Source organism: Hyperolius riggenbachi, chromosome 4 (assembly GCF_040937935.1).
Source record: "Hyperolius riggenbachi isolate aHypRig1 chromosome 4, aHypRig1.pri, whole genome shotgun sequence".
NCBI classification, from domain to species: Eukaryota; Metazoa; Chordata; class Amphibia; order Anura; family Hyperoliidae; genus Hyperolius; species Hyperolius riggenbachi.
Window position 1 is genome coordinate 241094557 of NC_090649.1, and position 18880 is coordinate 241113436.

Below are 18880 nucleotides of genomic sequence, written 5' to 3' on the forward strand. Positions count from 1 at the left end.
CATTATAATATACAGTATAAATACGGCAGCTACGCAATAAAATGTAACCACTTTCAGAGCAACACATAATCATCTAAAACTGTGATATTTGATTATGTGACTAACACTTGCGCTCATTATTATTTAGTTTATTTCACAGGGGAAAAATGTGGAATTTATAGCACAGATATGGAACCTAACAGACTGAAGCATTCTGTCACTTACCTCCCCTTTCAATTTGTTTGCAAATGAATATGAATAAAGCTGAACAGTGACAAGGCTTGGACTGAGGTTTCTTCATCCTTCCTTGTCGTCTTAATCTGTTCATAACTAAAAGTTGCCAGTGAAGTGATGATACTGACAGATACGCAGTTGCTTTATAAGATGAGTCAAGCATCAGCCTAATGCTGAATGCCATCACTTATGGTTGATGGAGACGGATGCTGGTATCTGGGAGTCCTATGATGTTTCACACTAGAGGTAAATGAATCACTTCTGGCTTCTCCCTCGTGAATAGATGTCATCTGTTTCACTGACTGTGATATAAATGAACTAAAGTTGTAGGTGTCCTGTGTATACTTTAATCATACACTTATTCAGCAATGTCTGCTCAACTGGATCAAGATTCCTTCCCTTATATTGGCAAGTGAACCATGACAACACATTGCGTGTATGGAAATGGCTTACTTCTCAATGTTATTAGAAACATTTTTTTATTTGCTCAGCTTAAGGTCTTCTAATGAAACTATATTTTTTTAGATGCCAATGAAATTATGTACAGTATTTGTACAAAATATTAATTCTTATTTGACATCAGGATGAATAAATTAAATTGTTGTTGGAGTCATATTCTACTTCTACATATTCTAAGTAAACCTGAGCTCAAAGGGAAAAAAAATGATACATACCTGGGGCTTCTTTCACCCCCCTTCTGGCTCATCGGTTCTTTGCCATCTCCCCGGCTATCCTGGATCCTCTGCTAGGCGGCCCGGTAATTAAGCTATTCGGGGCCAGTTGGTGCAGGGACAGTCCTGCTGTGTGTGCTCCTGACGCCAGGAACGTTCTGCACCTGCGCAGTAGTATTGTGCCGGCGCAGAACGCTCCCGGCGGCCGGGTGCACGCAGTTCCTCCTTCCGACTCGCTGAATCCAGGCAGCCCGGGGGAGATGGCGAGGAACTAATGAGCCTGAAGGGGGTTGGAGGAAGACCTAGGTATGGATTTTTTCTCCCTTTGATCTCAGATTTACTTTAAAGAGAATCTGTATTGTTAAAATCGCACAAAAGTAAACATACCAGTGCGTTAGGGGACATCTCCTATTACCCTCTGTCACAATTTCGCCGCTCCTCGCCGCATTAAAAGTGGTTAAAAACAGTTTTAAAAAGTTTGTTTATAAACAAACAAAATGGCCACCAAAACAGGAAGTAGGTTGATGTACAGTATGTCCACACATAGAAAATACATCCATACACAAGCAGGCTGTATACACCCTTCCTTTTGAATCTCAAGAGATCATTGTGTGTTTCTTTCCCCCTGCAGTTCTCATGCACTGAAGTTTCAGGCTGCTTGTTTTTCTCCTGCAAACAGCTTTGCCCTTGTCTGTAATTCTTCAGTATGTGAAAGCCCAGCCAGCTCAGAGGACGATTTATCCAGCTTGTAAGAGAGAAGAGAGAAGCTGCTCTAATCTAAATAATACACAGACAGTGTGCATAGAGGGGCCTGGAAGGGGAAGTTCATAGCAGAACCACAACACTGAAGAACTTGGCAGCCTTCCAGACACAGGCCGACAAGTCTGACAGGGGAAAGATACATTGATTTATTACAGAGATAATGATAGCAGAAAGTGCTGCAGTAAGCCAGAACACATTAGAATAGCTTTTGGAACTTGTAGGATGATAAAAAACAGGATGCAATTTTTGTTACGGAGTCTCTTTAAGAGTAACAATTATACTTGTCTTTGCTACTGGTTAGTAATTACACTGTAAAATGCACAAAACAATTCTATGTAGTGGAAAGTCAATAAATACACTACAATTAAGTGAATATAACTTATTGTAATGATTCAGTTGACTGAGGGGTAGAGTTATGTGGGATAAATAAAATCTCTCCAATGGTTTAAAACTTTTGCCCAAGGACAGAGATCACATTTTTTTATGCTTTTATGACCTTGACTGAAATTAATTTTTGGTAATGCAACTCTCTATGGTGTATCTGTTCTGCTTGAACAGCCTTACCTGAGTAATTGTTGGATGTCTTGTCCTTCTAGAATTCCTCAAGAGGTCTCCTCAAACGGTCCTCAATAACTTTACAACATCTTAATGACCTTGATCTGTATTAGCAAAGCAATCTCTATGCTGACTCGTGATGTCCAGATGTAAGCAGGTTGTGCTTGCAGGATTAGGATAGGAGTCTAAATTAGGTTTTACATCAGAAACCTACTATTTAGTAAGCTACTGCCAACCTGATTGTACATTTTTAGTTTTTAACTGCTGACTAACATGGTACAATACTTTGATACCATATTGTACCGAACATTCCTAGAACAGAAACACTGCCTGAAGAAACATATACAACACATACAACAGTGACCTCTTTTTCTTAACCACATGCAAAAAGGATCACCTCATCCCTTTAAAACTCAGGATACAGAATTCCACAGTGCATATTTAAAACAGAATTTTGCCTTCTTAAAGCAGAAGGTATTTTCGATTATTCAGGTTGGAGTGAGTAAATGAGGTGTCCCACAGTGCATCACTGCGGAATATGCAAATTGTCCCTTTGTTGTCCCTGAAAGCTCAACACGTCTCCAGAACCGCTGGAATGCAATGATGTCAGTTTGATTGTAGCCATACTCATTCATCATGCATACAGACTGTTTTGGACTGGTTGATCCTCATCTGTGCATGGCATGGATCAATATGGCTCTATGGGGTAGGACTTGAAGCACTCAGTTAGATTGCCCAGCAAGCTCATGGTGAACCAGAACTAGTAGTGTGTAAGGGGCTAAAACAGACCAAAAAGCCCTCTTACTAAAAATGCTATATCAAACAGAATTTTAATTTCTTAAAACAGAAGTCAAAATTCTGATATTGCCATTTGGCAATATGAGAAATTTTAAGATTAGGAAAAATAAGCATCTCACAAAGATATAATTTGCTTATTCAGGTCTAGATCACTCACTCACTGTAGTACACTTATCAGTTTAATACCTCCAGATCCCCTTTTAATTTGTGATGTGCCAAAATGTCACAAAAATCTGCTCAGGGAGCCTTCTTTAACCAAATAAATAATTTAATATCTAAGCCTGAATGAAAAATGATGAGGCTGGGAAATGGAAAAGACGAAAAATAGATGTAAGATCTTGAGGAAATTCCTCCTTTTCAATAGGGTTATTCTGCCTGGTCATGAGAGTTCAAATGTAGAATTATCATCCAATTTAGAGGTTCTTTGTAAGAGAGCTATAATTCTCTGAATACAAGAGCATAGAAGGGGCTTTTAAAGAGAACCTGTACTGAGTAAAAATATTTAATATAAACACATGAGGTAACTTCAAATGAACATTACATAGTTACCTTGCCATCAGTTCCTCTCAGAAGCTCACCATTTTCTTCTGACAATAATCCCTTCCAGTTCTGACAACATTTTGTCAGATCTGAAATATATCAGTTGCTGTCATTAAAATATCAGTTGCTGTCAGTTGTAGCTGAGAGGAACTCTAATGTACCAGGTGTGTCCATGTTTCCCTATGGCTCAAGTGGGCGATGTTACAGTTTAACTGTGTGCTGACCAGAAAGCTGTTATGGGTAATGGCCATTTTCAAAATGGAGGACGGAAAATTCCCTTGATCACAGTGAACAAACAGGACGCAGGACAGGAGAAAGAGACTGAGGAGTAGACTGCATGGAAGGTAAGTATGACTTGTGTATGCTTATTTTGACTTTTTTATTTTCAGTTCAGGTTTTCTTTAAGCTTATATAGTATTTTTTTTCCACCCGACTGAAAGATAATTGTTTTTTAATAACAAGTTTTGATTCCATCCTAGGTTAAGCATGTATAATTTACTAGCACTAACATTTTAGTAGGATAGTTGACCACATTGGCCTCAATTCACTAAGCTTTATCAAAATCTTTATCAAAGTTTGGTAATTTACCTCATGGGTATAATCTAATTTTGAATTCACTAAGGTGTTATAGATTTATTGAACGTTATCGATAAAAAATCTGATAAATATATAACACCTTAGTGAATTCAAAATTAGATTTTACCCATGAGGTAAATTATCAAACGTTTGATAAAGTGTTTGATAAAGCTTAGTGAATTGAGGCCATTGTGATGTGGTTAATTTTTTACTTTTTCTAAATATATTATTTAGTCTGCCAAAACTAAATTAATATCATCAGTCCTGTCATGTACATCTTGGGCTTCTTTTGCACTGCAAATCGTAAATCCGATTTGTGATTTTTACTGGATGCTAGCAATACAAGAAAAAAATGCAGCATGCAGGACTTTTTTTAATTGCATCAAAATTTGTAATCGCATGTAAAATTGCATCAAAATTGGAATTGCATGTAGTGTAATAGAGTCCTTAGACCCTATAAATATACCATTATTGTGGATGTATGAACTAGTCTGCTAACAGCTTAGTCAGTAATATAAAAGTTATTGATGATAAAGGTGACTTTTCAGTGCTTCCATTATTATCATCGTGTTTTAGTGAACCCACCTCCACTCAGAGAAGACTCTTGCTTAAAGGAGAAAAGTACAGTTTTATTAATATGATATATCAAGCTAAAGGTTATAAAATCCCCACATTTTATTTTTTCTGCTTCTAAAGTAAGAAGGAAAATAGGCAGTCAGGGTATCTTTGCACATCTATGTATTCCATCAGACAATTGCCTCTCCCTTACTAATGCTACTTGATCAATATTAATTAAAGTAGGTACTATATTTATCTTACATGTGGCAGAGAGGTTTCAATGAAATTAGCTGGGTTGTTTGGTTGTTTTTATTTAAGTATACTTGGGAATTGGCCCAAGGTAAATGCTAGGTTAAACCTCTTCACAAGAGGAGATGCTAAGATATATGATTTGCAGTAGCCATTTACAAGTCCATCAAGCCCTGGAGATCTATTACTTTCAAATATCGTAATTGTTCATCTGATCTTTTACATTGTAATGTAGACCGAGATGTGAAAGTTGTTCTGTAGATAGAGAAGTTTTAAAGAATTAAGATAAGGACTAATAGTGTAATTATTTTGTTGGTGGAGTGATTCCATCAAGATTAAGAATATAAAAAACCATGATAGTCGCGAAAAGCCATGTATTGGGGATAGTTTAATCTTTTCAGTGACAAAGGAAAGAATGGTTTAAGTAAGGTATTCTTTATTGAAACCGTTTTTATCCTTTGCTAATAACTTCCAGGCCTTGCTATTTTGTTGATGTTCTATACATATTTGTAAAGAAATGCACTTCAACTCTTTATCAAAGATTAAAGATTATAGCATTTCATTTAGTGTATGTGTGTATATACACACAGTACCTCACAAAAGTGGTAACACCTCTGACTTTTTTGTAAATATTTTAATATAACTTTTTATGGGGCAGCACTAAAGATATGACACTTTGATACAATGTGAAGTAGTAGTGTACAGCTTGCATAATAGCATAAAATGGCTGTCCCATCAAAATAACTCAACATACAACCATTAATGTCTAAACTGCTGGCAACAAAACTTAGTACAGCCCTACATGGAGAATGTAATCCAGAGGTTGTCTACTGCAAATACATCTAGTCCCCTACTCATAAACAACTCAAGTTACAATGTTTCAGAGATAAGTCTCTTTTATACACAAAATTTACAATACTGTTTATTGCATATTTTTGTCGTTAAATGTTACAGTATTGTAAAAACTGGTACTGGTAGTTTAAAACACTTTCAAAGCATATTGAAAACCGCAAAAAAACATAGTTTATACTACGTGTCTAAATCCAGTTTTGTCACAGTTGTCCGAAAAAAAATAAATATCCATTTCACCCTGTTTAACCACTTGAGGACCACGGTCTTAAACTCCTGTAGTGACCAGGCTATTTTTTTACAATTAAGGCCACTGCAGCTTTAAGGGCTTGCTGCAGGGCCGCACAACTCGGCACACAAGTGATTCCCACCCCCTTTTCTGCCCACCAACAGAGCTTTATGTTGGTGGGCGAGGATCGCTCCCAGGATGTTTAATTATAAATATTTATTTTATTTTTCAACAAATTTGTTGTTTTTTTCTTTTTGTTTTTCCTACCCACCTCCCCCGCCAGCCAATCAGCATGATCGGCTATCATAGGCTTCAGCCTATGACAGAGGATCACCTTTGTGCCTCTGGAGGGGACAGCCAAGTGACAGGGCTGTCCCCAGTACAGCCCTGCCTTAGATTGCAGCGCTGTACAGTGTTAATAGACGGTGGTTTCTAGTTAACCCAGGACTCCACTTAAAATCTCCCATAACAGAACCTGTATGCAGAGCCGGGCCGAGGCAGAGGCTGGCGAGGCGCCAGCCTCTGAGCGCAGTGCCTTGAGGGCGCATTCCTCTCCACTCTCCCCGTTCCTGTCTCTGAAGTATTGCCGGTGGCAATCGGCACCTGATTCCCGGAGCGGCGGTGCCCACTCTCCCTCCCTATATAGCTACTAGTTGGTGTTTGGGTGCTTTTGAGGGAGGGACGGCTGTCTCGGGTTGTCGCACAGCTGATTGGCCCACAGCTTCTGTCCACCCCCAACTTCCGGCTCGCCTCCCCTCACGGAAGTGAAGTCTCTGCTGCTGTCTAGCAACTTCAAGGAGATAGCTGCCGGCTGGAGGTAAGGCGCGCTAGTTTTAAAAAGATGTGTGTTCAGCACAGAGCACACAAGAGTAGCTGTCTGCACCAGGAGATCGTGCAGCAGATAGAAACAGTCCCGGAGCAGAAAGCCAAAACCTTCATTCTGCCCAGCTTCTCCGGTAACAGCTGCTGAGGTCAGAATGTATTTACTTCTCAAGTTCAGTGTTTATTTTACTTGAGGGGGGAGGTGGGTCAGAGTAATTGCTTACTATCTCTAGCCTAGCTGATAGCAAAATGCTTCATTCAGTTAGGACTGATGGAAACCATGATGAAAGTCGTTTCCATTAAATCCATTTGCAGCATGATTTTCTCCCAGATGTAGTCATCCTCCTGCTGCTGAGATTTCGGTGTGTGATTAAGCTCTTATACTTTGCATAGGAGCTCAACTATGGATGGTCATAGAAATAAGGAAGAAATGTGATCACAGTGGAAATGTGATCACGTTTCTAAGTGGAAAAGAGCCCTGAGGGCTCATTCATACTATGTGCATTGCTTTCAGTAACGACTCACTGCACAGTGTGAGATGCTTCACAGCACAGTGAGCTTTTGCAAGAATTGCATTGCAATGCAGCAGGAAACCTCTTAGCACATGACACGTGTTTTCCCGTTGAGCTCAAACATGTCAAGGCTACCGATGTGTTATAGCACATTTCATAAGTCTGTAAGAAACGCATGCAGGAAATTACGTTTGTGCGTGTATTGTGAGTTTTTACGTCAATACCTCGCCAATACCCTGCTTAAGGCAATATCTTGCTTATCAGAGCTGGCCAAAGCAGTGGCTAGGGGGGGGGGGCGCACTTTTGAGTCTCAGCCTCTGTTGCTGGAAAACCTTGTCCCGGCACTGCCTGTATGTAAGTAAGGGAGCACCTGTAGACATATGAGTGCTGGCAGAACTGCTGCAGAGGTTGAGCACATGCACTCCTAAATACTTTTAAGTGCAAGGTGTTAATTTTGATATTGATGGACCATTAGAAAGAAGTAGCAGGTAGACTTGAGGATATTTCACACATGGTTTGGTGCAGTAGCAGGGGAGGCAGCTGCAGGACAATAACACCACACCATTTCCCCTTGCTCATTACCCTGCGGCAACAGAGTAATATGCATAGCTCCACCCCTGAGCAGTGATATACTTCCGGCTGGACAGGAATTATGTCACTGATTTTGGGGCGATCGGCACATGCACACCACACTGCCACTGGAACAATCTAAATAGATTGTGGTCTGTTAGAGACTAATGGCCACTGCGACGGGGGAGTAGCAAACAAGTTACAACGGAGAGCGACTCAAGCCCTAGTATAAAGGGTGCCTAAAGCTGGCAAAACTTTCATACTTTTGTAGAAGTTTATCTTGTGTTGTAAGTGCTTGTTTTTCAGTCATCCTAACACATTGTTAGTAACCGGAAATGTATTCTTAAATTTACAGACGGTTGCCCTACTTACAAACAGGTTCTGTTCCAGGAGATTGTTTGTATGTTTAATGTGTTTGTAAGTGGAGTCCTGTGTTAAACATGGTGAAATATGGATAAATGATTTACTTTCAGACACCTCTGGAATTTGGACATATAGCATGAACTTTTTTTTTTAATGATCTATTCAAGTGTTTCAATCTATGTATTACAGTTGATACAATACAGTAACTTAACAAAAATATGTAATAAATACTGTATTGAATAATTTGTACATAAAGTCAACTTTGTATCTCTGAAATGTTGTAACTCAAGTCATTTGTAAGTAGGAGGACTCCCTGTACTCTTTTGTAATTTTAGTTTTTCCAGTAAATTGATACCTTTGTCTAATAAAATTCTGAGTAACTTGCATGCTTACTTTTGTTCACTCTGCACTGGTTATAAGATCTGCTTGAAGAGACACTGAAGCAAAAAAGAAAAAAACAAAGATATCATTGGTTGCGTAGTACGGATAATTACTAGAACATTAGTAGCAAAGAAAATATTCTCATATTTTTATTTTCAGTTATATAGTTTTTTTTTTATAACATTGCATTATTCTTTAAACTTTGCAGTTTACACTCTCCTAAATTATTTTACAATGCAGGCTAGTGAACGTTTGAACTGTCCTCTTCTGGAAAAAAAAAACAAAGTTAGAGACACTTGAGATAATAAACTTCAGAAGACAGAGCTCTCTGTGACTTTGAACGTTGTGGAGCTCAATGGCTCTTTTTCACAGATAACTGGAGTTTCCTAAAGTGACCCAAACTAAAAATACAAGATTTCCAAAATAAAATCTGTTTTCTAAATTATAATTATAAATGGCAGCATTTTTTCAGCTGCATGATAACAAATATAAAATATTTTACATTTATTGGAGGAACCTATCCCTTCCTTTCATATTGCCGGGACAGAATCCGGCAAACCGGTGGAGGAGATAAAAAACAAAACACAGGCTTCTACTAATAATGACACAGGGAGGTGATCTCAGCTTGTGTGAGATTTCACATAGACGACGCCCCTGGGAGGGAGGGTAGCTGATGAAAAACACACCCATGATCTAAAACCTCCTACTAAGCTCAGAAGTATTGGCTGCCACCTGTAAACTCCTGGTTATGAAAAGAGAAGGGTGAAAAGTATGCACTGAAATGCTCATAGTCTTGGAGTGTTTATCTTTGTATGTGTCATAGTGGTGCAACTAAATATTTTGAATTAAAGTTTGGTTTGGGTCCGCTTTAACTCTTGCTGTACTGGAAACAATATTCGATTTATGTTTCTGCTCCTAATGTTTTATTTATTAGCTGTATTACACAACCAATTATATCTTTTTTTTTTTTTGCTTCAGTGTCTCTTTAACTTTATAAAAGCCTTGTCTGCAAGCATCTGCTGTTTTTCATGTTGTTTATTGTGTTAAGGCTTAGTTATTGAAATATGTAGGACATTTCACAGTACCTTGGAGTTGAGCACAGGCACAAATGTAGTTACAGGGAATCCACCTGTACCCTGGAAGACAAAGCATGTGTTCCGTGACTGCTCAGGACTGGGAATAATGTTTGAATTATTGAAATGAAAATGTACAGCATGAACTGTATTTCAAAAACTCATAACTTCAGATGATCTCATTTCAGATACTAACACTCATATTAAAGTTTCATATTACTACAGTGCTCTGCAATGCCATTTCAGTTTCATGCTTTACATCTTGAGAGTATCCTTACCAAAAACCAAAGCCTTTTGTGACGTCTTTGCATAATAGCTGTACTGCATAACAAATCCCCACCACTCCTGCCGCTAAATGACACCGGTACCTCCACTATTTGTGGAAGGTGTAGTTTGGCTAAAATCCAGCCACCAAATTACCTTCCCTTCTCAGTACCGTCATAGCTGCTGTTTCCACAGCTGCCTATGCCGACACTCAAATTATAAGACAGAATCTGTGGCCAAATTGACTGATTTTAAGTTGCTTCTGAGTTGTGCAAAATTCTAGCTAGACAAACACCACACATTTGCTATGAAAACACTAATTTAAAGTGGATCCGAGATAAATGTTTACTCATTGCATAATTGTGTTCCTTCATATAGTTTATAGGGCATTTCTCAAGCCAAATACTTTTGCTATCAACTCCTCAGTGTATAGCTTGATAATCACCTTACTGAAAGAATCTTATTCAGATGCTAGTAAGGGGTAAATATTCTAGCAATGTGTGTTTATTATCTTTGCTTTTCTAGCTGATAAAGATCATGATAATGCATTTATAAACAGTGTCTCTCCCTCTCAGCATGGCACCACATAGCAGCCTACAAAGTAGATGCAGCCTGGAGTGCAAAATCACAAGCAAGCCGGTCAGTCAGGAATAGTGTATACACATCTCCCTGCTAGTTACATTACAGCAATATTACAGCACATCTAGCTACATTTTATCTTTTCAGATTTGCCTCCACCACCTCATGTCTCCTGCATGCTGTGACACAGTGAAGTATATTTGTGAACTGTGTGAGGAATTAAGGATGATTTTTAAGCAGGGAGAGAGAACTGGGTGAATGAATACAGTGCCCCTAGCACTAGTGGTAATGTGTACCCTAATATAGAGTATATAACATTTTTTTAATTTTTAGTATTCATTTAAAGGGACTCCGAGCTCATCTAAAAAATAAAAGTTGAACTCACCAGGGGCTTTCTCCAGCCCAGTGCTGGTCGGGAGGTCCCACGCCGGCGTCCTGGCTCCTCTCCTTCTCCCCGCTCCGGAATGGCTGACGGGCCGCAGCCCGGGCAACACTCTCCCGAGTGTCGGGCTGCTTCTTCCGCATATGACGCGGATTACGTCACACGCCGGCCGCCTCGCGTCATCACGGCGGCCGGCGTGAAAGTACTGCGCATGCGCGATTAAAGCGAGCATGCGCAGTACTTTCACGCCGGCCGCCATGATGACGCGAGGCGGCCGGCGTGTGACGTAATCTGCGTCATATGCGGAAGAAGCAGCCCGACACTCGGGAGAGTGTCGCCCGGGCTGCGGCCCGTCAGCCATTCCGGAGCGGGGAGAAGGAGAGGAGCCAGGACGCCGGCGTGGGACCTCCCGACCAGCACTGGGCTGGAGAAAGCCCCTGGTGAGTACAACTTTTATTTTTTAGATGAGCTCGGAGTCACTTTAAGTCTAACTGGACGTGTATATGCGCCAGTGTTTAAAGCGGCGGGTGCACGTGCAACACCGCCTGTACCCAGCGGAGTTTCCATGTTGGTGATTGGGGAAGGGAAGCAAGGCAGTGCCTGTAATGAATGGACATTACCCCGATCAGGGGCCATGTTAAATTCATCATAATGTAACTAAAGTAAAAAAAAATAAAAAATGAAACACTTCCTGGTAATTCGGGATCGTCTTTTCAGCGCCATCTAGTTAAATTACAGGCACCACATACTTTAAATATAATAAAATGAATCAGTTCCAAAGCCTCCCCGCCCCCCCCCCCCCCCCCAGTTAACAAGCAAACACATGTAAAAAAAGAAAAAAGGCAACAAAAAAATCCATAAATAGTTGCCTTAGGGACTCCGCTTTTTTAATATGTATGTCATGATATATTACGGTTATTTTAGTACACAAGACCTTACAATTGATGGGATACAATAAAAATCCAAAACAGAAAGAATACACCTTTATTTCCAAATAATATGCAGATAGTCCCCGAATAACGAACGAGATAGGGACTGTAGGCTAGTTCTTAACCTGAATCCATCCTTAAGTCGGAACGCTGTGCCTTCTGTGCCCCTCTGTGTCTCCTTGTGCCTCCTGTGCCCCCTTTCCTAATGCAGAGTATGCGCAGCAGAAGCGATTGCAAGTTTCACCTATTCTATGGCGGCTCCGGGCCAATCAGCAGTGTCCTCTCTCCCTTCACCTTTCCTCCCAGCGGCTTCACTAGTAGCGTCGCGTAATGATGCAATCAGAAGAAACCGCGGGGTCTCCTTTTGATTGCATCATTACACAACACCAGGGAAGCTGCTGGGAAGAGCATTGAGGGGAGAGAGGACGCCCTGAGCCGCCATGGAATAGGTGAGACTTGTAATTGCTTCTGCTGCGCATACTCTACATTAGGAAAGGGGGCACAAGAGGTAGTCCCGGGCTGCGTGACGTCATCGCGGCGGGTCGGCGGGCATTCGTATCGGCTGGTCGTTCGTAAGTCGGGCGTTCGTAACACGGGGACTACCTGTATTTTCACCATATATTGCACTAGGGACACCATTTAAATGTTGTGATAGCCGGGACTAATTGGCAAATAGGTGGGTTTTATTTATAGTAGAATTGCTTATGTTAAAACTATAGGGGAGGGAATTGGAGAAATAGTGTATTTTTTTCTTGTATTTGCCTGTCAATGCATATGACCTCTGGCTCTGTTGACGTCTCTCTTACTTTTTGATTCGGTACCTCTGCCTATCTGTCTACCAGTTGCCAACCTTGCCTGTACCTGGTTACCGAATCAGCCTTCTGTCTCTGTACCTTTTCTGCTCGTGTGTTGCCGACCTGGCCTGTCTGACCCTTCTGACTGTCACTCATCCCTCGAGTGATCAATCTGTCTGTACTACCCGTGACACTAGTCCACCAGGTGTCAGTTAGCTGCAAGGACCTCCTGCTCCTCAGAGAGACCTTTCTGCAGTTCAGCCAGTGGCCTCTACCCCATAGGAGTCCACTGGCTGCAGTACAGTCTGATTCCCAATCCATCTAGGAATCCTTGGCTGCAGTACAGTCTGATTTCCAGTCCATCAGGGAATCACTGGCTGCATGATTATCTCTATCTCCTCCTCTTAAAGAGATGGTCCCTGCACAACCAGAGGCCACCTGCTCCTCAGGTGGTCACTGGCTGTAGTAGTATCTGTGTCTCTCGCTCTACGGGAGATAGCCTTACAGTTGCACCAAGCACTTACACTTCATTAGGTGTCCAGAGGTTAGTCATACTTGTTTTATTGGTGATTCTGCAGATCATCCATAATCAGGTATACATCTGTATTGTTGGTGATACTGCAGATCATCAATAATCAAATACTCTGTGTGCTGACACCATTCGTTACATAAATATTGCTTCTTACTCCTACGCACGTTTAGTTGTACTAGGCAGCCAAACAAGTTATCAGAGGCTGTGAATGCAGCAGCAGCTTTCAAACGAGGCATCTTTTTTTTTTTTTTTTTTTTTTTTTTTTAAAGCTGCTAAAAGGTTAAAAGAGGGGTAGGAGCATCATCAGCATTTATGCTCATATTAATTAAAATGTTAGTGCATTTTTCTCAAATCTTTTGAACTTGGGAAGCTACTTGAATAAGTGGTGAAATATCTAAAATACAGGATCTTCTCAAAAAATTAGCATATTGTGATAAAGTTCATTGTTTTTTGTAATGTACTGATAAACATTAGACTTTCATATATTTTAGATTCAAATACACACAACTGAAGTAGTTCAAGCCTTTTATTGTTTTAATATTGATGATTTTGGCATACAGCTCATGAAAACCCAAAATTCCTATCTCAAAAAATTAGCATATTTCATCCGACCAATAAAAGAAAAGTGTTTTTTTAAAACAAGAAAAGTCAACCTTCAAATAATTATGTTCAGTTATGCACTCAATACTTGGTCGGGAATCCTTTTGCAGAAATGACTGCTTCAATGCGGCGTGGCATGGAGGCAATCAGCCTGTGGCACTGCTCAGGTGTTATGGAGGCCCAGGATGCTTCAATAGCGGCCTTAAAGAGACTCTGTAACATTAAAAAGATCCCCTGGGGGGTACTCACCTCGGGTGGGGGAAGCCTCCGGATCCTAATGAGGCTTCCCACGCCGTCCTCTGTCCCACGGGGGTCTCGCTGCAGCCCTCCGAACAGCCGGCGACTGTGCCGACTGTCAGTTCAATATTTACCTTTGCTGGCTCCAGCGGGGGCGCTGTGGCGACTTTCAGCACGGAAATAGACGGAAATACCCGATCTCCGTCAGGTCCGCTCTACTGCGCAGGCGCCGGAAACTTGCGCCTGCGCAGTAGAGCAGACCCGACGGCGATCGGGTATTTCCGCCTACTTCGGCGCCGACAGCCGTCAGAGCACCTGCGCAGGAGCCAGGAAGGTAAATATTACGTCACCGTTGCACGGAGGGCTGCAGCGAGACCCCTGACGGATGGAGGACGGCGTGGGAAGCCTCATTAGGATCCGGAGGCTTCCCCCACCCGAGGTGAGTACCCTCCAGGGGCCGTTTTGTCGTTACAGTTCCTCTTTAAGCTCATCCAGTGTGTTGGGTCTTACATCTCTCAACTTTCTCTTTATAATATCCCACAGATTCTCTATGGGGTTCAGGTCAGGAGAGTTGGCAGGCCAATTGAGCACAGTAATACCATGGTCACTAAACCATTTACCAGTGGTTTTGGCACTGTGAGCAGGTGCCAGGTCGTGCCGAATATTGAAATCTTTATCTCCATAAAGCTTTTCAGCAGATGGAAGCATGAACCCACTTTTGAACCAGAAACAGTGGCAGAAGCGCCTGACCTGGGCTACAGAGAAGCAGCACTGGACTGTTGCTCAGTGGTCCAAACTACTTTTTTTGAATGAAAGCAACTTTTACATGTCATTTGGAAATCAAGGTGCCAGAGTCTGGAGGAAGACTGGGGAGAGAGAAATGCCAAAATGCCTGAAGTCCAGTGTCAAGTACCCACAGTCAGTGATGGTCTGAGGTGCCATGTCAGCTGCTGGTGTTAGTCCACTGTGTTTTATCAAGGGCAGGGTCAATGCAGCTAGCTATCAGGATTCAGGAGATTTTGGAGCACTTCATGCTTCCATCTGCTGAAAAGCTTTATGGAGATGAAGATTTCATTTTTCAGCACGACCTGGCACCTGCTCACAGTGCCAAAACCACTGGTAAATGGTTTACTGACCATGGTATTACTGTGCTCAATTGGCCTGCCAACTCTCCTGACCTGAACCCCATAGAGAATCTGTGGGATATTGTGAAGAGAAAGTTGAGAGACGCAAGACCCAACACTCTGGATGAGCTTAAGGCCGGTATCGAAGCATCCTGGGCCTCCATAACACCTGAGCAGTGCCACAGGCTGATTGCCTCCATGCCACGCCGCATTGAAGCAGTCATTTCTGCAAAAGGATTCCCAACCAAGTATTGAGTGCATAACTGAACATAATTATTTGAAGGTTGACTTTTTTTGTTTTAAAAACACTTTTCTTTTATTGGTCGGATGAAATATGCTAATTTTTTGAGATAGGAATTTTGGGTTTTCATGAGCTGTATGCCAAAATCATCAATATTAAGATAATAAAAGGCTTGAACTACTTCAGTTGTGTGTATTTGAATCTAAAATATATGAAAGTCTAATGTTTATCAGTACATTACAAAAAATAATGAACTTTATCACAATATGCTAATTTTTTGAGAAGATCCTGTATAAGTCCAGTTGAATTTGACTTTTATATTGTTGCTGCTCCATATTTTTTTCATAATATGTTATACACTGTTTTGTAGGGTTGTTTTGGTTTTTTTGCAGCAAATTTCCATTTTCTCATTTGTAGTGACATATATATTTTGTCTTTCTCTGTATAGGAACAAGAATTATACCAGAAAGAAGGCCTTGGTGTCAATGAAGTGCATTATGTGGATAACCAGGACTGTATAGGTTAGTAAACCTTTTTTTTAGTCCATGTGCGTTTATCATTGTACATTATTTTCATTATATACAGTGATGTGAAAAACTATTTGCCCCGTTCCTAATTTCTTATTCTTTTGCATGTTTGTCATACTTAAATGTTTCTGCTCATCAAAAACCGTTAATTATTAGTCAAAGATAACATAATTGAACATAATGATGGTTTTTATTATTTATTGAGAAAAAAAACTCAAAACCTACATGGCCCTGTGTGAAAAAGAAATTGCCCCCTGTACCTAATAACTGGTTGGGCCATCCTTAGCAGCAATAACTGCAATCAAGCGTTTGCGATAACTTGCAACGAGTCTTTTACAGCGCTCTGGAGGAGTTTTGGCCCGCTCATCTTTGCAGAATTGTTGTAATTCAGCTTTATTTGAGGGTTTTCTAGCATGAACCGCCTTTTTAAGGTCATGCCACAACATCTCAATAGGATTCAGGTCAGGACTTTGACTAGGCCACTCCAAAGTCTTCATTTTGTTTTTCTTCAGCCATTCAGAGGTGGATTTGCTGGTGTGTTTTGGGTCATTGTCCTGCTGCAGCACCCAAGATCACTTCAGCTTGAGTTGACGAACAGATGGCCGGACATTCTCCTTCAGGATTTTTTGGTAGACAGTAGAATTCATGGTTCCATCTATCACAGCAAGCCTTCCAGGTCCTGAAGCAGCAAAACGACCCCAGATCATCACACTACCACCACCATATTTTACTGTTGGTATGATGTTCTTTTGCTGAAACGCTGTGTTACTTCTACGCCAGATGTAACGGGACACACACCTTCATAAAAGTTCAACTTTTGTCTCATCGGTCCACAAGGTATTTTCCCAAAAGTCTTGGCAATCATTGAGATGTTTTTTTAGCAAAATTGAGACGAGCCTTAATGTTCTTTTTGCTTAAAAGTGGTTTGCGCCTTGGATATCTGCCATGCAGGCCGTTTTTGCCCAGTCTCTTTCTTATGGTGGAGTCGTGAACACTGACCTTAATTGAGGCAAGTGAGGCCTGCAGTTCTTTGGATGTTGTCCTGGGGTCTTTTGTGGCCTCTCCGATGAGTTTTCTCTGCGCTCTTGGGGTAATTTTGGTCGGCTGGCCACTCCTGGGAAGGTTCATCACTGTTCCATGTTTTTGCCATTTGTGGATAATGGCTCTCACTGTGGTTTGCTGGATTCCCAAAGCTTTAGAAATGGCTTTATAACCTTTACCAGACTAATAGATCTCAATTACTTTTGTTCTCATTTGTTCCTGAATTTCTTTGGATCTTGGCATGATGTCTAGCTTTTGAGGTGCTTTTGGTCTACTTCTCTGTGTCAGATAGCTCCTATTTAAGTGATTTCTTGATTGAAACAGGTGTGGCAGTAATCAGGCCTGGGGGTGACTACAGAAATTAAACTCAGGTGTGATAAACCTCATTTAAGTTTTTTTTTAACAAGGGGGGCAATCACTTTTTCACACAGGGCCATGTAGATTTGGAGTTTTTTCTTCTCACTAAATAATAAAAACCACCATTTAAAACTGCATTTTGTGTTCAATTATGTTATCTTTGACTAATAGTTAACGGTTTTTGATGAGCAGAAACATTTAAGTGTGACAAACATGCAAAAGAATAAGAAATCAGGAAGGGGGCAAATCGTTTTTCACATCACTGTATTTGTACTGGTTTTCTATATTCCCCAATTTCTTATTTGCCTTAGACATGCTGTAGCATAACAAAAAGAAATTCATTCCTGATTTAAAATAGCTTAGTGAATTGTCGGGAATAGTTAAAATATTGCCTTGGGTTTAATGTCCTCTTGGTGTACCTGAGACAGATGTGCAATTCTCCTTGCAAAGATAATTGTCTAGAGGAGGAACTGTTAGAATCTTAAGTGTTGTTGTTTTTTTTTACCTTGGTAGTGCTTGCTGCATAGTTATGATTGTTTCTCCAGGATGTTATGCTGGGCGAAGCAGGTATTTCTTTTGTATGAAAAGCACATTTCTTGCTTTTTTCTAGATCTCATTGAATCTAAACTAGTTGGCATCCTTGATATACTGGATGAAGAAAATAGGTTGCCTCAGCCAAGTGACCAGCACTTCGCAACTGTTGTTCACCAAAAGCACAAGGACCACTTCCGCCTTACTGTGAGTTACTCCTTTGTGATGTACTCATCTCATGTAACAGTGTGATCTCACCCAACCGCTTGTAAAACCTATATTTTTATGGGGCTTTGACATATAGGAGCTTAATTACCACTTGCACCGTCTGGAATATGAGTGCCCATCTTATCACATGGGAGAGTATCAATATTGCCAGTCAAAACATAAAAAAAGCCTCCTGCCTATTATTTTGTTAGTCCATCTTATTCCATCAAAACAGCTCTGACAGGTTGAAGCATGGGGCTGAAAGTGTTAAGTGGTATCTGTCACCAATCCTATTCAATCCAAAAGGTTCAGTCCGCATTCAGGATGACTGAGCTTTTGTCTGTGCCTTTGTGTCACCACCAAAATTAAATGCATCAAAACATTTTTTAGACAAGCGCAATTAAAAGTGTACATTGTCCTCAAAGAAGCTACAGTACAACACCATATCACAGCTCTTTTTGGACCTTGTTACCAGGAAATAAAAGTGTAAAAGCAGCAATTGAAAGGAATATGTCTTCTTTATCAAGCGGTTTAGCCACCAGCCCTAGTTGTCCTTTCTTGGACTGCAATTGACAGGGACTAACTACTGTATCCTAGGAATATCCCACTAGCCTTGCTTTTTGGAGATGCTTTGACCCAATGTGTTAGGCTGGTTTCACAGTGGGACGTTACAGGCGCACGTTAGAGCAGCCTGTAACTCACCCCAACGCACAGCAATGAAAAATCAATGGGCTGTTCACAGTGCCCACGTTGCGTTACATTGTAACGCAGGACGTCTACAGAACGTACTGCATGCAGTACTTTACACGCAGCT

The 18880-nt window shown here is 40.9% G+C and overlaps 1 protein-coding gene across 1 annotated transcript in view; it reads left to right on the plus strand.

The window, feature by feature from the left end:
• The window catches only part of MYO6 (myosin VI), a 393572-nt gene that overhangs the window by 238851 nt on the left and 135841 nt on the right, over nt 1–18880 (plus strand). Inside the window, 2 exon segments of the mRNA XM_068281511.1 lie at nt 15852–15924; nt 17939–18066. Of these exon segments, the coding sequence (XP_068137612.1) occupies nt 15852–15924; nt 17939–18066 (201 nt within the window).